Below are 23,456 nucleotides of genomic sequence, written 5' to 3'. Positions count from 1 at the left end.
TGGGGGGACTGAAATAAACACGTTATCCCTGCAATTTTTTTTTTTTTGTTCTTGACGCTCACTCCTGACAATATTTTTTCACACTTCAGTGAACACCCACTCCATCTCTTTCTCCCTTTCTCCCTCTCTTTCTCTCTTTCTCCTCTTCAACTCCCTCCCTATCTCCTTCCCCCCCCCCACCCCCCATCTCTTACACGTCTCAGGTCATGTCGCTGCAGCTCCGGTGGAAATAATAAGATATAAACCACGAGGTTGTTATTTGCATAGAAATAGCATGGAGCCCCAGGCAGCAAGGGAGAAGGACACAGGGATCATTTGTCTAAAATTTTAATGAAAACTTTTGCTGAGGCAGAGATTTTTTAAAAACTTTCTTTCTCCCTGCTATTCTCCTCCTCTCCCCAACCCCTCCCCCACCAGCCCTGTCTCTAATTTGACTTAACATGGTTCAACGTGAAGATAAAGGGTTGACACTCCACATATCATACGCCTGTAATGCAGCAACATGTAAATAGTTTGTTCCTTTAACGGACATAAAGCTGGAGTGACACAGCCCCAAACTTAATCCACCGCGTGCACAGTGGCCGTTAGAGCTGTACTCCATCTCAGTGCGTCGGCCCTGTGGCTCGTCCTTAGCCAACATGTTTGCAATTAGTTTAGACTGTCCTACCTTTTGCTTCTAAAGACTTCCGTTTTAAAGGATTCTTTTTTGTACCCAACAGTAGTGACCTGCATATAAAATATAAATATTTCTGCAGTTTCCGCTTCTTTATTTTCAGTGCTTTTACTGCGCATGTATGTGTTTTATTCATGGACACCATCCTTTGCCTGAGTGTCTTTTGTTCCAAAACCAGAAAGAGCTTTTCGCATTTATATTTTTATCCCTTTTTGCTGGTGAGCTTGATATTTGTGTATTATCTTTCCTCTTCTGCCTTGCTCTTTGTTGCCTACGGTTATTTGTAAAACATTCAAAATATTACCAAGTCCAAGAGAGGTACAGTAGCTGGGTCTTCTTGAATGTTGCAGAAGTAGATTTGACATTTGAAGTAAAAGTGGACTGGTGATTAGAGGTAGTCTGGACTGCTTTACTTGAAATTTCAATCAAGAACATCTATCAGGTTTCTTGCAGCTTTCTGGGGTGAGCTAGTAGTGTCGCAGCCATTTCAGGGATGAGGAGACTAAAATAGGAGGGAAAGTGAGGTCACCACAGAGACTCAGTCAGGGTAAGAATATTAACTCCTGAAACTCCAAATTTAACTGAAGAAGGGTTCAAGCCCCTGTCTTAGTGTCCTCAGGCTCAGAGATGTCTGCTCTTTTTCCTTTTTTGTCCAAATGTCACAGTGATGACATAAATAATGGAGGCGCCCATCAGCTCACTATTCATGTCATTCATGGTGGTGATTCCTCACTCCTCAAACTGTAGACAGTGGGTGGCAGATTCCTCATGCTGCCTCAGTGAGTGGTAAGAACAGGCCTAATGGATGTGACAGACTGCCTGCTTGAAGAGAATCATGTTTACTTGGAAAAGGCCTGTTTGCTTGGGGAACTAAGAAGAGACCATTTGTAGTCATGGGCTCCTACATTGAGGTGCTGCTGGACTTTTGCAGTGACTTTTAGATTTACACCCTCTCCCCCCCCCTACTTCTATTTAATATGTTTACCATACATAGATTCAGATGGAAGATAGGCTGGAAGGGCCTACTATTGTAGGGAACAGTGATGTTCTCTAGCTCTTTGATCGGTGCCCCAGACCTGATGAGAACCTTCTCAGGTACATAGAAATCAGAATTTGCTGTTTCTGACTTGTCCTCTGGGTGGTCATTGTCTGTGGAGGTAAGGCATCACCAGTGGTTATGACAGATGGGTTACAGACTCATTAAGGAGCCGATGGATGACTTCCTTGGGATAAGCATTTTAAAGCTGTTTTTTTTCTTGTAGGAAAAAAAATCCCATAATCTCATCCCTCCTAATGAAATCAGACCCTAATTTCCTCTGAATTTGCCAAGAGAAAAGAAATTATATGATGAATATGGCTAGAGCAATATGTTAGGATTGCAGGAGGCTAATTTTGCCAGCCTACCTTTGAGACTTGGTGTAGGTCTCTCTGGATCAATTTCGACATGCACACTTTCCTGGAACTGTGCTGAGGCAGGCAGTTATTGCTGACTTTTGGGTACAGTATCAGGGAACCTCCCACGAGCTTGTAGCACCAGACTCCATGTGCTTTCTCCAGACTCCATGACTTGGTGACACAGATGAGTGAGCCATGGAGGCTCAGGAAGGAAAGAGGAGATTATTTAGTTCTCACTCGGAGGCAACATACATGTAACTTGAAAAGGTAGAATAGTTTAGAGTGTTAGAAACCTACAGCCAACACTCTCCTGGCTTAACTCCTCCTGGCTTCACCACCTCCTCATTTGGGAATTTATTTAATCTTCCTAGGTTCCAGTTTTATTCTACTTTTTAAAATTTTGGCTTTTGTTGTTTTTTCAAGGGTCAGTTTTATTAGCTATAAAATGGGGGTAATAACAGTACCTATTTGGCGGGGTATGTGGAGACAAAATAGTTAATACAGGTAAGTAACTGGCATAATTAGATTCTTCCCTAAGGTATGTCTCATTGCAATTCATTGTCCAGAAAGGGAATATAAACACAGTTTTCTCTTTTTGATTCTTTGGAGACAAAAATTCCTTTAAGGAACTGGTTGATGTTAGTTTTTATTGTGCAAATACATTCATATATTGACTTTCCCAACAGATGTTATCTGAAGATGATCACCACACTTTGGAAAGCCATTAATGTGAGCAGCACCATGTCAGGTCCTGATAGGGTAGTATATGTGTCAGTCATCTGTCTACAAGAGTCCCCAAGGACTTGTTGATACAATAGCCCATAACGACACTAAGGATCAGTCCAGCAATTTGCATTTTTAAAAGTCCCTAACTACCTATTTTCACAATTGACAGTCCCTGTACTCCTGTAGCCCCAGATGGGATCACTCTCATTTCTAAAGAGGGCAATTTGAACTTCATTTTTGAGTAATACTTGCTTCAGCATTATGTATGAATTCTCAGAAAGGACTGCAGTGAGCAGATTGCCTTAATTTTCAAGCCCCTCCCCCTCCCACACACACAAAATATGGACAATTCTGACCCAGGGGGTCAGGGTGGGGGCGGATATTTGTTTTTTATTTGATGTTCCTTGCGCCTGGTAGGCGACTGTACTGGGTGACTCCATTAGTGTGTCTTAGTGAACTTCTAGCAGCCTGACCTTGAACTATGATTTGATGATCTTTCAGGTTTGAATTGTCAGTGAGAGATCCATTAGAGAAGCTGCCCTGATTTTCTAAGAAAGCCCCTTGTGGGAATGGTGACTTGGAGAATGACTTGGGAGAATCTACATCAAGGATTAGTTCAGAATTTCTGGATAAAGTGGCAACTCTGAGGCCCTGCTTGGGACAAGAAAAAGACTCACATCATCATGTTTGACAACATATTATAATTATACTCAGACTTTTTGAAGTTACCAAACTTAACAGGTTTATTTTGGTATCATTACCTATTTTTTAAAATTAAACTGTAACTGATGTATAATGTTACATTAGTTGCAGGTGTTCAACAACAAAATTTTAGATTTACCAAAAAGCAAACAAAAAACGTCAATTATTCCCCTCCTTGTGATGTACTAGATGAACATCTTTGTACTTGAATCTATTTGGGCCTCAATTGCCTCTTTGTTAAAATACATCTCCAACCTTGACATGAAGAGTTAGAGGGTCTCTTAATCTTAAATTCTCTTCAATTTCTCTTTTTCTGTTATGCTGTGAAGATGTGTATTGATTTATAGCTGGGAACAGTGTTAGGCTGGGGCAGAATGAGGATAGATTGGGGGAGGGAGGAAGAGAGAGACCATTACTAGAGTATTATGTATTAGTGAGATTACATCAATGATATGAAAAATTACTGCATATTAGTTATATTAGGAATGGGAATTGTAAAGTACAGTGATTTGAATTTTTTGATCTTGTTTCTTTTTCATATTATAGAAAAATAACATGTAGAGGTGGTGATATTTTAGATGACAAATGGCCATAGGATCATAAATGTTGGGAGAAGAAAGATCCTCAAAAGTCTACCCAGTCAAAAGTTACTTGAATTTCCCTGACACCATTATTAAATGTGCATTTAGTTATGCTTGAAAAACTCAAGGGGAACTCAGTAGTTTCTGAGTCAATTCCTATTGTCTACCTAAACTTCTTCCTTATGTTTGGTTGTAGTCTGCTTTTCTGTATAGATAAAATCCTCTTAAAAAGTAGCATTCAAAATTAACAAAGCCACTCCTAGTGTTATAGATATGCATACATATATATAAGTGTATATATATATATCTTGTGCAGTTGGCTTTCTCCTCTCAGGTGCAGTCCTCATAGAATTTTCGCCATCAGTTCACCCATGCACCATCATCATAGTCCCTTGTGCTCTTCTCTCCCCTGTTTTGATCCCCTATTTGGTTCCCTTATATTCTTCCCTTATAAGTGAAACCAATTGATATTTTTCTTTTTCCCTCTGACTGAGCATAATCCCTTCCAAACTCTGAAGTTTGGCATCCATGTTGCTGCAACTGTCATGAGTTTATCTTTTTTGGTTGCTGAATGGTACTCCATTAGGTATATATAATACATCTTGATTGAGTCATCTATTTTTGGACATTTTGGGTTGTTTCCATATCTCACCGATTATAAGTAGTGCTGTAATAAACATAGGGGTGTAGGTATTCCTTTGGATTAATGTTTTTATGTCCTTTGGGTAGATCCCTAGGAGTGGAGTTGCTGGGTCATATGGTAGCTCCATTTTTAGTAGTCTGAGGAACCTCCACACAGCTCTCCATAGAGGTTGCATCAGTTTGCACCCTCACCAGCAGTATAGGAGAGCTCCTTTTTACTTTTCAGAATCTGGCCTTGTGTCAAGAACAAATGTAGTAAATGTGAAAATGCTATTCAGAGATAGGAGCGAAACTAGTTTCATAAGTAACATTCTTCCCAGCTGACAATTATAAATAAGTAGTAAGTACAAGAGAAACAGCTAACACTTAACCCCATTCTGAAGCACTGTGCATGACCCTTGGGTTCTGCTACACAATGTCTTGCCTAACTTTTGGTGCTTGATTTATTTCCTGCTTTCCTAATACCTGTCTTCATAAAAATTGAGAGCCTAGTATATAGCTAGAGAATTTGGTCTTTTGGGGTGGTGTGTATTTTGATATTAGTTAAATCTCATTGGGTCTCAGGTTTGGCATCGCTTATCTCAGAAGTCAGGGAAGGTGATAAAGACAAAAGTACTCAAAAGCACCAGGCGTACACAAACAAAGCTAAAATGCTAGTGTATGCCACCTGCTCCTTCAGACGTGGGGCCTCCCATTACATCTCTGCCCTATATCCAGTTCACTTCAGCCTCCAGGGTTCTGATGCAGCTTGAGTATTGGAATGAAGAAATGTCCCTATATCACAGCTTCTGTAGAACCTCTGCATTTTCTGCCTTTAATAAAACATTGTCCCTAAACTACAGCCGAGCTCTCTCTGAGCATGATCCCTTAGGCAGGCAGAGTGGTTCAGCTTCTTCAGCTTCCAGTCATGTTACCTTCCTTAAGCTGGATTTTCCTCACCTTTCTCTCTTACTACAAATGTTCATAGTGCTGTCTTTGCAGATCAGTGTTCACTTGAAGCTTTGTTATTCCACCTACCCCTTCTTTCCCCTTAACCTTTCTTCTTCCCCAACCCCAGCCTGAAACCCAAGTAAATTAGCTTCTCACCCCTGCCCCCTGGCTTAAAAAAAAAAAAAATCCCATACTCCTCCAACAGTGTCTGCTCTTGGATTTGCAGTCAGCAGCCATCTCCAATAACCATCAGGCTGTCAGCTTTGCAGCTCCCTACTACCTCCCACCTCCCCCATCACTCACCAGAGGAAAAAGAGAGCCAGAGCAAGAGCTTGAAATATATCATGCAATAGTGTATCATGAATTTGTTGTGAATCACAGCGGTGAAGCAGGTTTATTTATTTCTGAGACCTTAAATCAATACAAAGTAGGTCTCTTACTTCTGAAGCTGGGATGGAGTGTGAAAAAATGAGCCCATTGTACTCTTAAAACTTTGGGGAAAGGAGATGACAGCTATATAATTCCATTTACCAGGCACTAGGGGCTTTAATGTGAAGGTGACAGGGAGCTCTTTGTGCATTTAGAGCACCATATCTTCTAAATAAAAGATCTGTAGACTTGATAGTGGAGCATAGCTCCGAGTTTAATAATCTCCAAGCATTAGACCGAGCCAATATGTTCCCAAGTCAGAGAGGGTCCCCCCAAACACTCATAAATTAAAAGTGCAAGAACTGCACACGTTGGTAGATTAGAAATGCAAGGACTCCAGTCTTTTCTAGGAAGAAGACAGACCTGGGCCCTAGCTGTGCCCAGACTGCTGTGTGAATATGATAAAGATGTGGGAAACGAGATTGTTTAGAAACCTGACTCCTGGCTGTTCATCATTCTGTAGAATGTCCCCTGTGCATGGATCCAAATCTAGCTGTGCTCCCTCTCATTCAGAGTGGCCATCTTCACACAGTCTAATCAGCTAATGTACACAGTCAGGAGTGTTGAATTATGAGAAGAGAAGCTATGAGAGCTGTTTAGATTGGACTACAGATTACCATGCCAAGATTTCAGGTTTTTCTGGTTGATTCTTGACTGGTTCCTTATTTTAATAATGTCTCAGTGTCTGGAATTTAAGCCCTTTAAAAACAGTTTGCACATAAGAGAGATTGAGAATTCAGTGTTATTAACTGTCCCAAATTTAACCAGTTCATAGATGCAAATGTGAGAAATGAAGACCACTGGAACATTTAATCAAGTTTTGAGTATCTTCATTTTCTATCTGACCCAACCATTACAGTATGCCTTTTCTCAACAGATAAAGCAGGTTTATGCAGCTCACTAGAGCAAACCTACTATAATAGGACTTTATAGAGTTACTAGCTTAATCCTAGCCCAGGTAAAGAAGTTTGAAAGAAGATCCAATGTCCACACTGGGGAAAACTAAAAGGGTAGGGAATTTTAACCACCCACTTTGTTTGAAAAAAGGCAGCCAGGGCCCAGGGCCCTTTCTGGTGGCGCAGCGGGTTAAAGCGCAGCACTAAGAAGCTAAAGCCACTTCAGCATGAGTTGGATCCCCACCCCGGAGGTGATTCACATGGCGCAGTAGACTTCTCCGGACCTGCCTGCTGCTCCTCTCAGTAGTGTACTTATCATTTGGCCTGTTCTGCACCCCACTCTGTCTCTGGTGAATCCTCTCACCACCCCTCACCTCTGGCCTGTACCCCAATTCTATATGCATAAATAAATCTTTAAAAAAAAAGAAAAGAAAAAGGCAGCCAGTACACATTATGACAATAATAGGTTTCTTATAGTAGTGGTTCAACTTGGTGAAATTATGAATCAAAGCCATGTTTTTATGCAGCACTAACAAGTTTGGCAGCTCACATGCATTGATTGCATGCTATTCTGTCTAAAGTTCTGTTCTGATGCTGTGGACATGCAAAAGATGGTTCCTGCATTACTGGAGTTTGAGATTTAGACTTAATAGTCAATAATCGATTTTTCATGTGCTCTAAGGGGAAAAATGAACTTGAACTTGCTGCTCACCAGATATAAATGAAAAGATAGACAGGCTGCAGCCATGAACAGTCAGTAGTACTCCCCACAAAGCCCCGAACCTGCATATCCTCTTGGTGGGCACAGGCTAGCCATCACACAGTCACCTGCTTTTCAGTGCAACCTCACATTGTATACCCCACCCAGCAAAGTCACTAAGACGTTGACTGAGAAACAGGGAATTTACTTCTTTTGAAACACTTGAAGTAAGATTAGCGTTTAGAATATATGGAGAATTTCAGCCCTCCCTGTTGGCCCAATGGGTTAGGATGCAGCACTGCAAACGAGCCACAGCTTCTTCAGCATGAGTTCAATCCCCAACCCCAGAGGTGACCCACATGGTGCAGCAGACCTTTCCTGTCTCACCCATTGCTCCTCTCAGCAGGGAACTTAATCATTTGCCTGTTCTGCTCCCCGCTCTGTCTTTGCACCTCGGGCCTGTTCTCCAGTTCTATATGTATAAACAAATAAATCTTTAAAAAAAAAAAGTATGCTTTAAAAAAAAAGAATATAGGGAGAATTTACCAGACATTAGGGAAATAAAATGAAAACCATAATTAGACACCACTAAAAAATATTTAAAAAAAAACAACTGACACTGATAGGTATTGGCAAGAGTATAGAGCAACTGGAACTCAAATGTAGTTGGTGGGAATGTAAAAGATTACAGTCATTTTGAATTTTTTTTTTCCCTAAGTAGAAAGTTGTATACTTACCATACAACCTAACAATCTTCTTCCTGGGTAGTCGCCAAAGAGAAATGAAAAGGCGTGTCCACCGTAAAACCTGAACATGAATGTTTCTAACCATTTCATCATAATTGCCACAAACTGGAAACAAACCAAATGTCCACCAATAGTCAAGCAGTTGAACAAGTTGTACTATTTTGATAAAGTGGAATGTTAACTCACCAGCAGCATGTGCTGCTGTAGATAACTGAAAGGAGCTGGGTGCAAAAGCCCCGTACTGCCTGACTCCTTTTCCATGGTGTTCTAAGGGAGGCGGAAGTGGAGACAGTGGTTGTCATCTCCTTAATTACCAAGGAGATGAGAGAACTATGTCTTGATCACAGTTGTGATTCTGTCACTACACATATTTGTCAGAATTCTCAGAATCAAACACCTAAAAGTGATTGTTTGGGCTGTATATAAATTATACCCCAATAAATTAGACTTTCAAAAACTTTCCATATTTGGAAAGAATTTATTGTGAGCACTTTTGTGCTGATAGCTAAATGAAGAGTTGATGGGCCCTTGAGAAGAATGCCTTCTCTCTGGAAGCCTGTTTTTCCTCATATATTTGATAAGTAAACTTTCGTGTGGCTGCTTTCTATCCCCTTTACATTAAAAATTAGTCTGATTCTCACTCAGTTCTTCTTCAGATTCATATCCTTCTGCCCTTTAACTCATTTCCTGCATTCTCTCCACATGGTGAACAGGGTCTTCCTGTGTTATTTCTGGCGTGTATATATCAGCCTCTTTGGCTCAGTTCTCTTCCTATCTCTGGTATTTTACTCCAATTTATCTACCAGCACACTAATCACTTCATAATTTTGCTGCATATAGAGAGATTTCAGGCCTCGTAGTGGATGGTCTCAAATCCAGTTGTGGCTCATATCAGAGACTTTCCTGTCGTCTGCCAGCAGAATTCCATTGTGTCCCTTCTCTACCCTCAACCCGGGTCCCTCGGCTGCCAACCAGCAAGCTCTCCAGTTCACCCCCAGCAGCAGAGTTGTCACTCTTATGTCTGTATGTTAAGAGGCTGTACTTTGGAATCCCCAAATCTTCTTGGTCACATGAGTGCTGGCTCCATCTCCTAGGAGACTTAATTCCATTCATCCCTGGTTATATTCCTGGTGAAACATTTACATAGTAATATGTGCTGCGCCACTTAAAATTGTTAATTGGAGATTGAATTACTTGTCAGCTTTTAAAAATGTAGTCCTCTCAGGTCAGGGAAAGGAGGGTGCTAACAGCGCTGAGTAGATGAGCTGTTGCAGAACCAGGCTTTTTTTTTTTTTTTAAATTCTTTCTTGTCTCCTCCCTTTTCTTCTCTCTCATCCTTCCTCCTTTCTTTTGTCCCTACTATTTTCCCACTTTCCTCCTGCTTGCATATATTCTTTCTTGTATCTATTTCTCTTTCTACCTTAACCCAACCTTTATCAATAACCTGACAGATCCCTGAGCAACTTTAATATCTAGACTCATGGATGAAGCCCATGATGACGTTTGCTCAGGAAATTTAACAAAACCGCTCCTCAGATCCTCTGGAGAATGGAAATATCCTAATGAGATAGAGGATTGCAGCAAGGACTCAGCTTGTGCAGTTTAATTCTTAGATGCAAGAGGAATTTTATACTTGCCGCTTCTTTAAATAGAAGCTTGCCCTGCCCCACCTAGGATTACTTAAAAGGGGAAAGGTTGGATACAGGGGAAAGCAGTGATAGATTTCATTTTTTATTCCATCGACATGTGTCATTATTTTTCACATCTTTAGCACATGGTTGCAAATATTTGCCTATGAGTCTAAGGGTCTCCCACCTAATGTGTATATCAGGACAATAGTAATTTATAAAAACTGAGCTAAGTTGCATTTGTGAAACTTGGAGAGCTCAATGCCTGTATTGATAAATATCCCGACAAGTAAATACTACACTCACTCAGTATAACATGGTAATTTCATTTGCACAAAACCTTACAATGTTCTGCCACTTCAGTCAAACATCGGGAGCACCCAGGAAAGGAAGAACGTGTTTATCTTGATCTCCAAAAAGGGATTTAAGGGAGAGAGCAGGCGGTATATTAGACTGTTTTCATTGCCTGTCAGCTATGGTAAACCTGAGCTGTCTGCAGTGTCTCTAGATAAGCAGCAGCAGCAGCAGAGGCCTTAGCATGTCTGTATGACTGCATTCGTTTGTACTTCTTAGGTATCTCAGTGTTTTGAAAGGCTAGGTAGCATCTTGGGTGGAACCTTTAACAACTGTGTCTGTTCATCATTGGCTTTTGTCCGGTGCCCTTAATTCTCAAGTCTGCCAGCTGCAGCGAGTGAAGTGCTGGATGAGGCTTGTTTATGTGGATAGTGGACAAGGGCTCCTCTTTCCTCTCTAACTCGGCCCTTACTCAGTTTTGTCAGCATGGGCACCCTTCAACACAAACCCTGTGATGGTGCCCGTTCATACTTTCACAGTGTAGCTTCTCCACCCGAACCAGGGGTAGGTAGCAAAGTGGGGCCTCAGGAGACACCTCTGTTTGAATGGCTTCTGTGTTTGCAGAGGTGATTGGTGCTTGTTGGGTGGGTGAAGTTTGTGTCATGCAGTAGAAAAAATAATTTGGAATAATTTGGGAGTGAAATATGATGAGCAACTTAAATATAAATGCCTATCTCCAAATTAAAAAGACTGGCAAATGAAACACCCGATGCACAAAAATATTATGTTGATGAGAGTCATTTCCCCTAGATTTTTCTGTAGAAGGTTAGTAGGGCAACATACTAAAGTATTATTTTTATTACAAAAGGTGATTCTATGTGTATGAGGGCTCTTGTCTTTGCCTTCCTAGTGTCTGATCAGGGTTTGCGTACCTATTCAGCATGATCATTTCAGAAGTAGGCAGAATGGATTCTGTCTGCACTCAGATTCTGCTTCTTCAGTTGGAGCTTTTGTTGCGAAGTATTCTAAAATCATTAAAACCACTTGAGTCAGCAGCGACCCCTATAAATCAGGAGCTATTGTGTGTGCCCTCGTTCTATTGGGGTGTGCTCCAAACACACGGTCATTGAAGACGAACAGGAGGTGCTGCCTTCTCTCACCGATTGCTAAGGAGCTGTGATTGTTAGCATTTGTTTACGGTTAGTGAAGCAGGTTTCATTTTGTGTGTCCTTGCCCACCCCACCCCACCCCTCCTATGAAAAGGCTGATCAAAGGAGAGCTAGTTGGATAATCTGTTAGTCTGTCCTGTAATTTTTCTCTTTAATTTCCAAATTAAATGAGTCTTCTTACATGACAAACATTTCTTTAGCCCACAAGGAAGACCTTGGTTGTGGTAAGCCCTGCGTAGGTTTCTTGCTGAACCTGGTGGAGAAAAAAAAAAAAAGGTGCAGATACTGCTGTCTTTTCAAAATACTGCCAAAGCGTCAGAACCCGAGTTTCCATTTCCGAAAGGAAGACATGCTGAGTTATTAAATGTCTGTTCCTTCCGAGATCATCTCCCCTGAGTTCGTGAGAATGTGGGGTAGAATGGACAAGCGGCAGAGTCTGACATAACCTGTTCTGGATGTTCTCTTCCTCTTTGAAGGGGCAAAGATGTCTAGGGAAGATGTATTTGAACAACTCAGCAGCTCTTACTCTGCTTTCACCCTTTCCCAGGATTGGGAAGGTGTGAGATTCTAAGTGGTCACGCAATTGCCCAGTACTGGAAGCAGTGTGGCATAGGAAGGGAAGCAATGTTTGTGAGCAGAGAGCAGCCCTGGCTCACAACAGGGACAAGAGGCTCTTGCCTCCTGACATGGATTGTGAACAGCAGATAGTCCGGGTCAGTGCAGTATCTCCTTTTTATTTCTTTTCCCCTTTCCAATTTTATTTTAATAATTAAAAATACTGCTGATCACACTGAACGACTTCTAGCAGAGAGGCAGTCTGTCCCAGAAGGACCAGTTGTGGGCCATCAGGTTTATGACGTCCATAAAACTGGAGCCAGATCAGAGCATGGCCTCCCTGAGTGACAGGGTTTCTGCCTCCACCAGAGTCCCCCATCAACTGGATATTTGTTTAGGGTAGTTCTTTTTATTCTGTTTTGTTTCTGGTGCATGTGAGAGTGTGCATGTGTGCACACATTTAAAGATATAAATGAAACAGGTATGTAATGCCCTCTGCCTGTTAGAAAGACTAAAGCCATAAAAATAACAAACGGCGTGTATTTGCTAGAATGTCAAAGTTATGAGTTTATTTTGTAATGATGTGCTCCTGCCTTCATGAGGTAAACTGGCCGTGGCGGAGGTGTTATTAGTAATATGGACTCAGTGGAGCAGAAAGCCGAGTGACCGAGAGATCAGTGTATCAGTCAGAGAGAGGGCAAATGGAAAGAGACAGCAGGAGAATGAGAAAAGAGCCGCAGTGCCTGGGCTGAGATTAAAGGCAGGCGGCGAGGAGGATGGGAGCCCAGTGGTCGGATTTGGTCTCTCCCAGTCCTGGAGCTCCTTCAGAGGAGCTGCCAGCGTGTTACTCAGCTTGGAGCTGCGACAAGGGCCATTCTCTGCACCTCTTATTAAGGACAGCAGTAATCTGAGAGCAATTTTGCTTTCCATATTCCTTTTGGTAGCGTCTCTTCCACCCCTCCTAGCTGAAGTTAAATGGAATAAGGCCAACTGGGTCACACTGAGGTGATTACTTTGGTCACCAACTTCCTCAGCTTCAGAGGGTCTTGATGCAGGGGCTGACCCAGTAAGCGGGAACCTCTGAAAGCTCCTAACAAGAAGGGGCAAAATGGGAATATACAGGTAGAATTCTCTGGCCTTTCATTTATTGGGTTCTCCCCAGAGATTGGAAATGAATAAAAGTTAGTAAGGAAGAAATTTTGTGTTGTAGTTATTTTCTAAAAGAGGAGGCAGTGGAAAAAGAAAGGTAAAATACAGTAAGCACTCTACAACTGTTCAGAGCTCTCCAGGGCCACCCTAGATGACTGGCAATTACTACACACTCAGCAGTTTGCAATAGTCAGTGATCAGACTGCCCAGTTCCCATCTGCTGGGTCAGAAGACCTCCCTCCCTGAAAGAAATTATTAACCAGGCTTCAAGGGGAAAAGAAACCCTATAATTTCTAAGCCCAGGAATTTTTTTCTTCCATTTTTCTTTAAAGGAAACTTTGTGGTTTCCAGTTGCAGGTACCCTTGGGCACCCCACAAGGGTCAAACTCTTTCAGGGACACACCACAGATGGAGGCCCTGAATTCCCTGGATCCTTGGCAGGAAAGGATGGAGAATAGTTCCAGGGTTCATGTGTATATCATGAGTTGCTTCAGGATTTTTCCAGCCTTAGGTGGGAAGAGGGAGGGGTTTAAAAATCAATGTAAGTGGAAAAGTAATCTATTTTAGAAAACAAGGACTCCAAACCTCACTGTTTCTTTAATAGGGCTGCCACTAAAGATTGTCAAAAGAGAGGCATATTCCCTCTTTTATGTATATATACAACAAGTTTGCTTTATCTGCACCCTGTGTCTCGGAGTCCCAGCCTCACCCACCCCTGTGATTTCTGGCTTATATGTGGCAGCCAGGAAAGAGAGAAAGCAGAAGAGAGAGGAGGAGCTTGCTGGTTTTAGATTGCAGCAGTATAGGTGATTGTTAAAAACCTTTTTTGTCCTCTAAGTTTTCTTTTTAGGATAAAGATTGGTCCTTTAGAACAATCTGTGGAGGCTGGAATCTCTGTCTTGGGGAGAAAAATGTCATTTTAGTTAGAATTCCAAAATAGACTGCCTTTATTTCTTGTCAAGATAAATGTCTTTTCTCTGCTTGTTTCTCAAGGTCCTGGGTCGAGAAGTATACACCTCCAATAATCAGCTTGGAGGCATCCAGATCATGCACAACAATGGGGTGACCCACAGCACTGTTTGTGATGACTTTGAAGGGGTTTTCACTGTCCTGCACTGGCTGTCTTATATGCCCAAGGTGAGCCCTTTCTGTCTAGGACTGATACAGCCCACAGCTTACTACCTCCACGTTTGAGGTCTCTTTTTAGTCTTTTTAGGGTGGAGGAATTTTTAATGAAATTTTCCTCTGAAAGTTGGGGTTTTTTTGTTTGTTTGTTTTTTCCTTAACAGCCATCTTTGGCCTTCTACCTTTAAAATGTCTTTGGATTTCATTGATTAAGTCTCTCTCTGATATTTTCTAGCAACAGAGACCTTCATGGTCTGTCTGGGCTCAGATTTCAGCATGTTAAATCTTCCTTCTTATGGTGGGCTTGCTCCTTTGCAGTCACCATCCTTCCCTCTGGGGAACTTCCCAGAAAGCCTGGGCATGCTGAAATCAAGAGTCAGGATGCAACCCTTTGTGCCAGACTCCTGTGTGGGACATGAGGGCTGTACCTGTTCTTGGGGACTTGGCATGCATTGGGATGCTTCTAGGTGATGATTGGGACTAATGCGTGTGAGTCCCTGTGGTGGACAGTATGGTCTGTGTCTGTTGTAACTTTTACTGAGTTGGAAGATATGAACTGTTCACTGACTCCTGTGCTCTTTTCCTCTCCATCTTTTAGAGTGTGCACAGTTCAGTTCCTCTCCTGAACTCCAAGGATCCCATAGATAGGATCATCGAATTTGTTCCCACAAAAACCCCATATGATCCTCGATGGATGCTAGCAGGTCGTCCTCATCCAAGTATGTAAATGTTTGAGGATGCTGTGGTATCCTGCCCCTCAAACTTTCAGTCTTCTTTTTATTCACTAGCCAATTACTGCACAGTCACTTGTGGCAGAGATAACAACTAGCAAAGTACCTGGAAATGAGAGAAAGCTGCAAAATAGCCCTCTGAAGAAAAAGGTAGACAGTCCTTCATGAGAAGTGAAAAACAAATGAAATGAGATTTACAAGTCAGTCCTTGAGTCATAAATAGTGCAATCACTGGTATATTCCTTCTGTTTATTCTGTTCCTAGAGCACTTATTACTTAATACATTCAAAGACTTTAAAATAATTAAATATAAGCCATAGAGATATAGGGACCAGATATATCCCTCTGTCTTTGGGCTGCTCTTTTATAACTTAAAAAAGAAAAAAACAGGCAATTGCATGTACAGTACATGCACACACTCATTTGTCAGTTGGTTTGGCTGATTTTGTTTTGTTTTTAGGATTGATTTATATATGCATACAAAACTGGGCTACAGGCTAGAGGTGCAGGGGTGGTGAGAGAATTCACCAGAGACCGAGTGGGCAGCAGAACAGGCAGATTAAGGAAGTATATTGCTGAAGGGAGCAGCGGGCAAGACAGGAGAGGTTTGTTGCACCATGTGGCTCACCTCCCTGGCTGGGATCGAACTTGTGCTGAGGTGGCTGTGGCTAGCTTCATAGCCTTAACCCATTGCACCAGCAGGGAGGGCCCGGTCTGACTGTTTTAAACAAACATTCCCTATTGGGTTCTTCTGTGAAACCCCAAGTCCCCCTGCCACATTTGAATCATTTTTTTCTTAAGTAATACTTACCAAAAGTACTTGAGTTTGTTTTTGTTTTGTTTTTTCATGTTTATTGCAAGTATTTCAATGAAAGATTTTATCTAAAATAAGAATAGAAAGCAGAAGATAGTCAGAGTTAGAAAGACATCTCATGAGGAAGTTTTAACTTTATGGTTTCCTCTTTAAGACAAGCAGGACTATAAAGCGCTCCCATATTTATTATCTTATTTGGGCTAACTACCTCCCAGAGATAAAAAGAGCTCACCATTTTGCAAGCTCAGAGAAGTTAAGTGATTGTATACGGGCACACAGCTTTTATTTAGGACCTGAGCTTAATGGGAAGCCTAACTATATATAGTATAGAAAAATCTCCAGAAGAATGTTGATTTTAATTTAAAATTTGATCTGTTGTTTTCAGTTCCTTTTCTTCTTAATCTTAAAACAAAATAGTTTTTCTCACATAGGCAGAAAAATCACCATCATAATCTCTCTGCCTCTTATTTTTACACCATGATTACAATGAGAACTGTGAGCCTAAGCTACTGATCAGCTTTAAAGTCCAGGCCTTTTCTGGGAAGATTCAGCTCAAAATTCAGGTACAAAATATAGAGAGCCATCTTACTTGGCTTCTAAGTTCTGTGTGAACTAAGCATGATCTGTCTCTGGAGATGATAAAACCCATCTGACAGCAACTTTATTGCTCACCAATGACCACCTACCTTCTCCAATCCACAGATAAGATTTTTTTAAAAAAAGAGATTTCCATTTTGAAATGAATTCTGCAGTTCCAAATCATTGTTATTGAAGTAAGAATTGTAAAATGATCCAAATATAAAGTTTAAGATTTCATTCTCATGAAGTATTTAGAGGTTTGACTTAAAACCTTCATCCTCATGATGCACTTAGTGGTTTGGCTTAGAACCTTCATCAAAATTTAAGCCCTCTTTGATGGGGCAAATAGGGTGTGTGTGTGTGTGTGAGAGAGAGAGAGAGAGAGAGAGAGAGATCCTGGCCATTATTAATGAAATCTACAGAATAAAATGAAATTTTTGATAAACTAAGTTTTCTGTTTTTCGGATAATATTTTTTCATCCACTCTCTAGTAATTCATCCTGCTGTCTATGTGCAGCTAACACTCGCTCCCAAATCGAGTGACTTCAGATTTTAATTTAGTGGAAGCGTTAAAGAAAGCAGATGATTCCCTGTGATAAGTTAAAGCAGATATCTTCTAGGTGAAAAGTTAAAGTCATTTATTAGAGGAGATAGTGCTGTGATATTCTTCAAAGTGACGCCCAACACGAGACCAGAATCTAAACGATCGGCTTTGGGCTCACGATAGAGAGATAATTTTGAAATGGATGATCACATTTTACACTGGGGCCATGGAGGCAAGGAATGTAGAACACAGTAATTACAAGTTTAGTCTTGATAAAACACTCTCCATCCTGTTTAAGTCAGCAGAGGTTAGCTTGCTCGGATCTCCACTTTTAATTGGTTTTGGACTTGGGTTTTTAGGGGGCGGAGGGCCATGTTCAAATTAGAAGGATCACTGAGAAACCATGAGCTGAGAGGGCAAGCTGGGAAACAGTTATTTGCTGAAGCTTTTATGGAGCCTTGGTCAAACACAGATACCTGTAGAACCAAGGGTTCTTTCTTAAACTAAGATGTAGGAAGTTACATGTCTTGTCAGTGAAGGAAATTCTATAAGCAAGGGAGGTTAATGACATTAAGTATGTGCATCTTAACCCTTATATTTTCACTGTCAAGAGTATATGGATATGGCTCTTTCTTTAGGAAGATTACACTTTGTTAGCTGTAAGTAAATTGGATATATCTTGTTGATTTTCTAGCAACGAAACTGTGAGTTCCTTTTCTTTCCCTAAAATGAGGGTCCTCGTCTGATTAATAATACTTACTATTTGATTGTCATCACCTTGACATCACAAGAACATCAGGGAATCAAACAAAATTCTAAGCCAAGTTTTAAAATGGAAATAGACATTTTGAAAACATCTTTAATGACTTGGCTGCCTTTTGACAAATGTTTGTGGTATTTTGAAAAAAGCCAAGTTATTTATTTAAAAGCATGCAAACTCTGCTAGCTGAACCCCATCGTTTAACAATAAATGATGCTTTTGCTGATAAATGATTCTTTTTATGTAGACTAGCAAATGAAATAGGAGATGATGTCTGAAGGCAGATGAACACTCAGCTGTCTAATGCTTTCATCTATTATAATATGGTTAAAAACAGCCACAAACTCCCCCCTAGACTTCCCAAAACAAACCTTAAATTTGTCAATTCCAGGGGATTCTCCATCGATTGACTGTCTTTATTCTCTATTTTCTTTTCCTTCTTATAGCCCAGAAAGGTCAGTGGTTGAGTGGATTTTTTGACTATGGTTCTTTCTCAGAGATCATGCAGCCCTGGGCACAGACTGTTGTGGTTGGCAGAGCCAGGTAAGAGTTCTTTTGTTTTGGAAGCTCTTTTCCCCCCAATTAAAAACAAGAAAGGAAAGGGTTGTAGCTGTATAGGTTTTTATCAACAATGCTGTTTGTCTAAACTTTCCAAAAATATTGGAGCCTCATCGTGCCCAAGGCAGACGACTGGAATGCTGGCCCCAGTAGCCACTTAGTGGTCACTCCAGTGACGTGTTTAACCTGAAGTCTCGTCTTGACAACACTTCCTCTTCATGATGCTGGAAGAAAAGCTCTTTGGGGGCCCTGAAGCCCTACTGCAGTCACCAAGGCCTACCAGCAGCTCCTCCCAGCCCAGACCATTTCCCTTCAGAAGTAGGTGACAAGTGAATCACACTCATCTTCTCTGTGACCTGAGGGAAGTTCTTTACCCTATCAAGGTTATTTAAGTAACAAGTGTACTCTGTTGGTTTATCATTAGATTGGAATTGCAAAAAAAGAAAAAAAACCACAACCACAACATACAGAAAAAGTTTACTTGAAACTGGAGTGGGTAAAACAAGCCAGAATAGGTTGCTTGGATACCTCTATTTTTCAAGTGGGAAATTGAAGTTTCTATTAAATTTTAATACCCACTCTAAGAAGTGCTTCACTCAACAACAAGCTCTGCACGAAATAATCTGTACCGCTCACTATAACGAGCACCTGCCAGGGCTGATCCTAATCTCATCCTGCACTGCAGAGGCATGCTGCCCTGGGGACCCACATCTGGAGCTCACCTTCCTCTCGGGGGCAATCAGTTTTCCTTATCTTGGTGAAAAGTGGCACCTGTTCAAGATTCTCAAACATGCCACGCTGGGTTGAGATTTAGATTCTAGCCTTGAAAATAATTCTAGGTTTTGTGGTTCTCTCAGTACAGCAGGTCAGCCCGCCTCACGCTGGCAGTGACAAGGAGCCATCAGATGGCAAATCCCGCAGACGGGATCGTCCACTGCGTCTCTGAATGGGAAGCAGGCCTGGTGTGAGCCCAGACTGAAACGGACTGCTTCTTTTTCTCTCATGTCCCAGTCTTCTACCATGCTGTGAGCTACTGGGGCTCAGTGAGAATTCTTCTTTGTACTTAGTAAAATTCCCACTAGGATGGTGGAGATGGGCGGTGCACTAGAGAGAGCACCCGGCTAACCAGAACCTATTTGTTTATTGTAAGAAGTCCTCACATCACATGGACACAAACTTTTTTCTGAGAATTTATCTCATCTTTTCTGCTTCACTTTTCCTGTCTATAAAAAACTTGATAGATGTTAAACCTCACAAAGCCAAACCTTTGTTAAAGTCTTTAAGGTCCTCCCCTGGGAAGCCAGAGAGTAACACTTTCTACTTATGATTGGAGGAATAGGATTGCTCTGCTACCAAGATCATTCAAGCTTGGCTTTGGTTAGCTCTTGCCATTGTTTATTGCGACACTCTCTCTGACTTCTTCCTTTCTTTCTATCTGATGAGTTCTGGGCTTCTTACTCCAAACACATACACATGCTCACAAGTATATAAAACACAAATGGAGCTAGCTTCTTTCAAAAGCAATGGCATTTCGAGAAATAAATATAAATGTATTCTTCTGGGATTGTTACTGTAAGTGCTGCCAAAACTCATCTTTGGTATGTATGTTTGGAATATGTGTGCTATTGGCTGTAAATTGTCTTTTATTATTCCATGGCACCTTGTCCAGGGACACACTATAAAACAAGATGTAGCATCTTCATGTGCTAGCCTGATAAAATTTATATGAAGTATAATAGAAAACAGAAGTTGTTCTGAGCTGTTTTCAAGTTCAATAAATAACTGTAATACTCGGATAAAGATGTTCTTTATTAGGTCACATGGGCCCTAATATATAAGTTATAAGTTACCGATTTAGGGTGGCTTTTGCAATTACAAGTTTCCAGTTGGATTGTTAATCATTGTGAACAGAAATATTTCTAAACCCTCCTGTGTACCTCCTGCTCGTTGTCTGGTTGTCTAGAGGGCTTTTGATTCTGATTCAGTGCGGGCAAGTGACAAGGGGGTGGGTGGTCCTCACTCAGGCCCCTGTCAGGCCTCTGGTGATGACAGGAATCCATTTCCAGTAGCCAGTGTAACAACCGAAGACCATCCCTCATAGAAAAGTTTGTTATAGAGATGCTGTGGGGAATGAGAGACTGTAGCCTATCCCAGCCCCAACCCTAAGGAATGCAGCTGAGAAGATTGAATCACATTTTTCCAGAGTAAGGCCTCACTTACTCTGTACCTTACAGAACTCCTTTCCCCCTCCCTGATTCTTACTAGGGAATCTTCACTCGGACAAAGTTAGGAAGATATCATGGAGTAATGAAAACAATTTGAATAGTTTTTAAATTAACATAACTGGAGATGACATGTTCTTCCAGTACAGGTCACATTTCACCAAGATTACTGCTGAAGGTTTTCCCTGTGCCATTATTCTCTTCCAGAGGAAGAGAAGGTTAAGGGCTTGTTTACTACTCTGGCATTGGCACATATCTTTCAGGATCCAATGACAGCTATACACTTCCCACTCACATCTAGAGGGAAGAATCTTACTTGAAACCATGTTATTAGTACTCTACTGAAACCGCAGTCTAATTCAGCAACATCAGCACCCATTGAAACAAGTTACTGCAAGTTTGAGCTTCCTACTGTCTTTCAGATCATTTCTTACCCTCATCATCAAAAAGGTATTCTAGAATTAACTGAGGAATTTCATTTGACAACCACAGAGCAGGGGGTGTATGCCCTGATTTAAATATAGCAGCTTGCTAATTGTAACCCTTTGTTTGGATTTATCCTGTAGTGGGGAACAGGGATGATTCTGAGGATAGGTTTCCACCATATTCACAAATATTTACCATATTAACCAAATTAATACACTCACATTTTACTCCTAGAAGATTCTGATCTCCCCCTGCTTTCTGTACTTGTTTCCAATTTTTTACCCCAGTGTTTTAATGTGAGATTGGAAAATAAATGACTAGCTGTAATATTGACATACATTAGGTTCTTATATGGCTCATTTTTTATTAGGCTAGGAGGAATACCGGTGGGAGTAGTTGCCGTAGAAACCCGAACAGTGGAACTAAGTATCCCAGCTGATCCTGCAAACCTGGATTCTGAAGCCAAGGTAGGTCATCTCAGCTACCCTGTACACCTGTGCTTGGGCTGTATTTCTCTTCTGAGAGCCTGATAATTGGGAATTTTGTAATCCACCACATTTAGAGGGATTTTAGGCTGTGCTTTGTTCACTTTTATAATGACTCTAAATGGACTACAAGCTAAATTCTGCCTGAAAAACTAAATAGGCCTTTCATGGTCTTGTTGATGCTAGAGACAGTCTTGGGGTTAGGGACATGGGGATGTTACAGAAAGGTAGTTGAGATGATGCTGAGGACTCTGGTTCCAGATTCTTTGAGTGTATGCGTAGAGCTACTACTGGGACTGATGATGACATCTGCTCTGACATCAAATGGGAATATCGTAGTCCATCTTTTTTTTTTTTTTTAAGATTTTATTTATTTATGCATACAAGAACTGGGGTACAGGTCAGAGGTGTGGGGCAGTGAGAATATTCACCAGAGACAGAGTGGGGAGCAGAACAGGCAGATTGATGAAGTACACTGCTGAGGGGAGCAGCAGGCAAGACAAGAGAAGTCTGCCACACCATGTGGGTCACCTCCAGGGCCGGGGATTGAACTCACACTGAAGCAACTTTGGCTAGCTTCTTAGTGCTGGGCTTTAACCACACTGCACCACCAGGGAGGGCCCTCAAGTATCTGTTAATTAACCACAGAGCTGGTTAAACTGTACTAAGCACAAAGGTGAGGGGACTTGGAAACTGTTTCCAATGAGGATTCCCTAGATTGCATGCTTCAAATGTATGAGAAACAGTAAGGTTTCCTTCCTTCAACTAAAGAACTATGGTACTGTCAGACTTAAACAGAGCATTTAATAAAATCAGACCAAAATCCTTTTCTCCCTTTTTTTCTTCAGAGATGGTCTTCATGAACAGTGGGTTGTATATTTTGGGTTGATTTTGAGTTTTTAATCAGTAAAATTTGGCAAGATTCCCCCTCAGATTTTGTGTTGTTACTTGTGTCTTGCTTTTTGGCTTCCACCAACAGATAATCCAGCAGGCTGGCCAGGTTTGGTTCCCAGACTCTGCATTTAAGACTTATCAAGCTATCAAGGACTTCAACCGTGAAGGACTTCCTCTGATGGTCTTTGCCAACTGGAGAGGCTTCTCTGGTGGAATGAAAGGTGACTAGCCTGGCTCCGGCCCAGAGGGGCACAACTGGTTCCCTGTGCCTTGCAATGGGCAGAGGGAGGGTTCTATTAGACAAAACCTATGGGCAGCCTGACAACCTGTCACCCTAGGCTTTTTGGGGATTATCTTCCCCCCGAGGTATCTTCTGAGTTGCAACTTGAATGGGGAATTTTGATATGTTTTACAATTCAATATAAAATTTCAAAGCAGTCTACTTGTGCCATCTCGGTGGGCTGCTCTTATGGATTTAGCTTTCACAGGTGAGTGATAGATAGTCTCACAGTCCCTGGGAAATATGAGTGTGCTAGTCTCTGTCCTTCTTTTCTGGGCAACTCTTTGTCGATGTTACTCTTTAATGCTCTGCAGTGACCAAGACAGATTCTGAAATTAGCCTTCACCAGAAAAAAATGAACAAATTCTATACCAGAGGCTGTTGTTTGTGGTTTATTTATCCAACAGCAGCCCTGAGCCTGTGGCTCCAGCATATTAGACCATTACTATAAAGGTTCTGCTCTGTCCTCTGAGAATGGCTTAGTGATTAGGTAGCCAGTATCGCCATTTACTGAGAATCCTCCGTGTGCACAGCCATTGTGGACGGCGCAGGGAAGCCAAAGGACATGCTCTCCCTTTTGGAGTAGTGAGGCTGTCTCCTGTGGACACATGGCCAGGCTGAGGCCACGAGACTGCCTGCTGTGAAGGGATGAGTGTGCTAACGAGGGTCATCTTCATTTGCTGGGACCCACACAGGGCTGAAGTAGAATGGGCTAGAGGAATGGAATAAGGGAGGACTTGATGTGCTGGAGTAAATAGAGTAATCAGAGAATGCTGAAGACAGAAAATGAACTCTCAGTAGGGCGCGAGGCCGAAGCAGCTCT

At 41.5% G+C, this 23,456-nt stretch overlaps 1 protein-coding gene across 2 annotated transcripts in view; it reads left to right on the top strand.

The window, feature by feature from the left end:
- ACACA (acetyl-CoA carboxylase alpha) overlaps positions 1 to 23,456 on the top strand; it is a 214,492-nt gene that overhangs the window by 159,338 nt on the left and 31,698 nt on the right. For both annotated transcript variants that reach the window (XM_012726261.1, XM_012726260.1), the window contains 5 exons: positions 14,209 to 14,352; positions 14,939 to 15,059; positions 18,215 to 18,311; positions 21,345 to 21,441; positions 22,439 to 22,574. In XM_012726261.1, coding sequence (XP_012581715.1) covers positions 14,209 to 14,352; positions 14,939 to 15,059; positions 18,215 to 18,311; positions 21,345 to 21,441; positions 22,439 to 22,574 — 595 coding nt within the window. The remainder of the gene's footprint in view (positions 1 to 14,208; positions 14,353 to 14,938; positions 15,060 to 18,214; positions 18,312 to 21,344; positions 21,442 to 22,438; positions 22,575 to 23,456) is intronic.

This window comes from Condylura cristata, unplaced genomic scaffold (genome assembly GCF_000260355.1).
Source record: "Condylura cristata isolate star-nosed mole 26May11 unplaced genomic scaffold, ConCri1.0 scaffold00017, whole genome shotgun sequence".
In the NCBI taxonomy this organism is placed as follows: Eukaryota; Metazoa; Chordata; class Mammalia; order Eulipotyphla; family Talpidae; genus Condylura; species Condylura cristata.
This window is presented reverse-complemented; position numbering and strand designations above follow the sequence as displayed.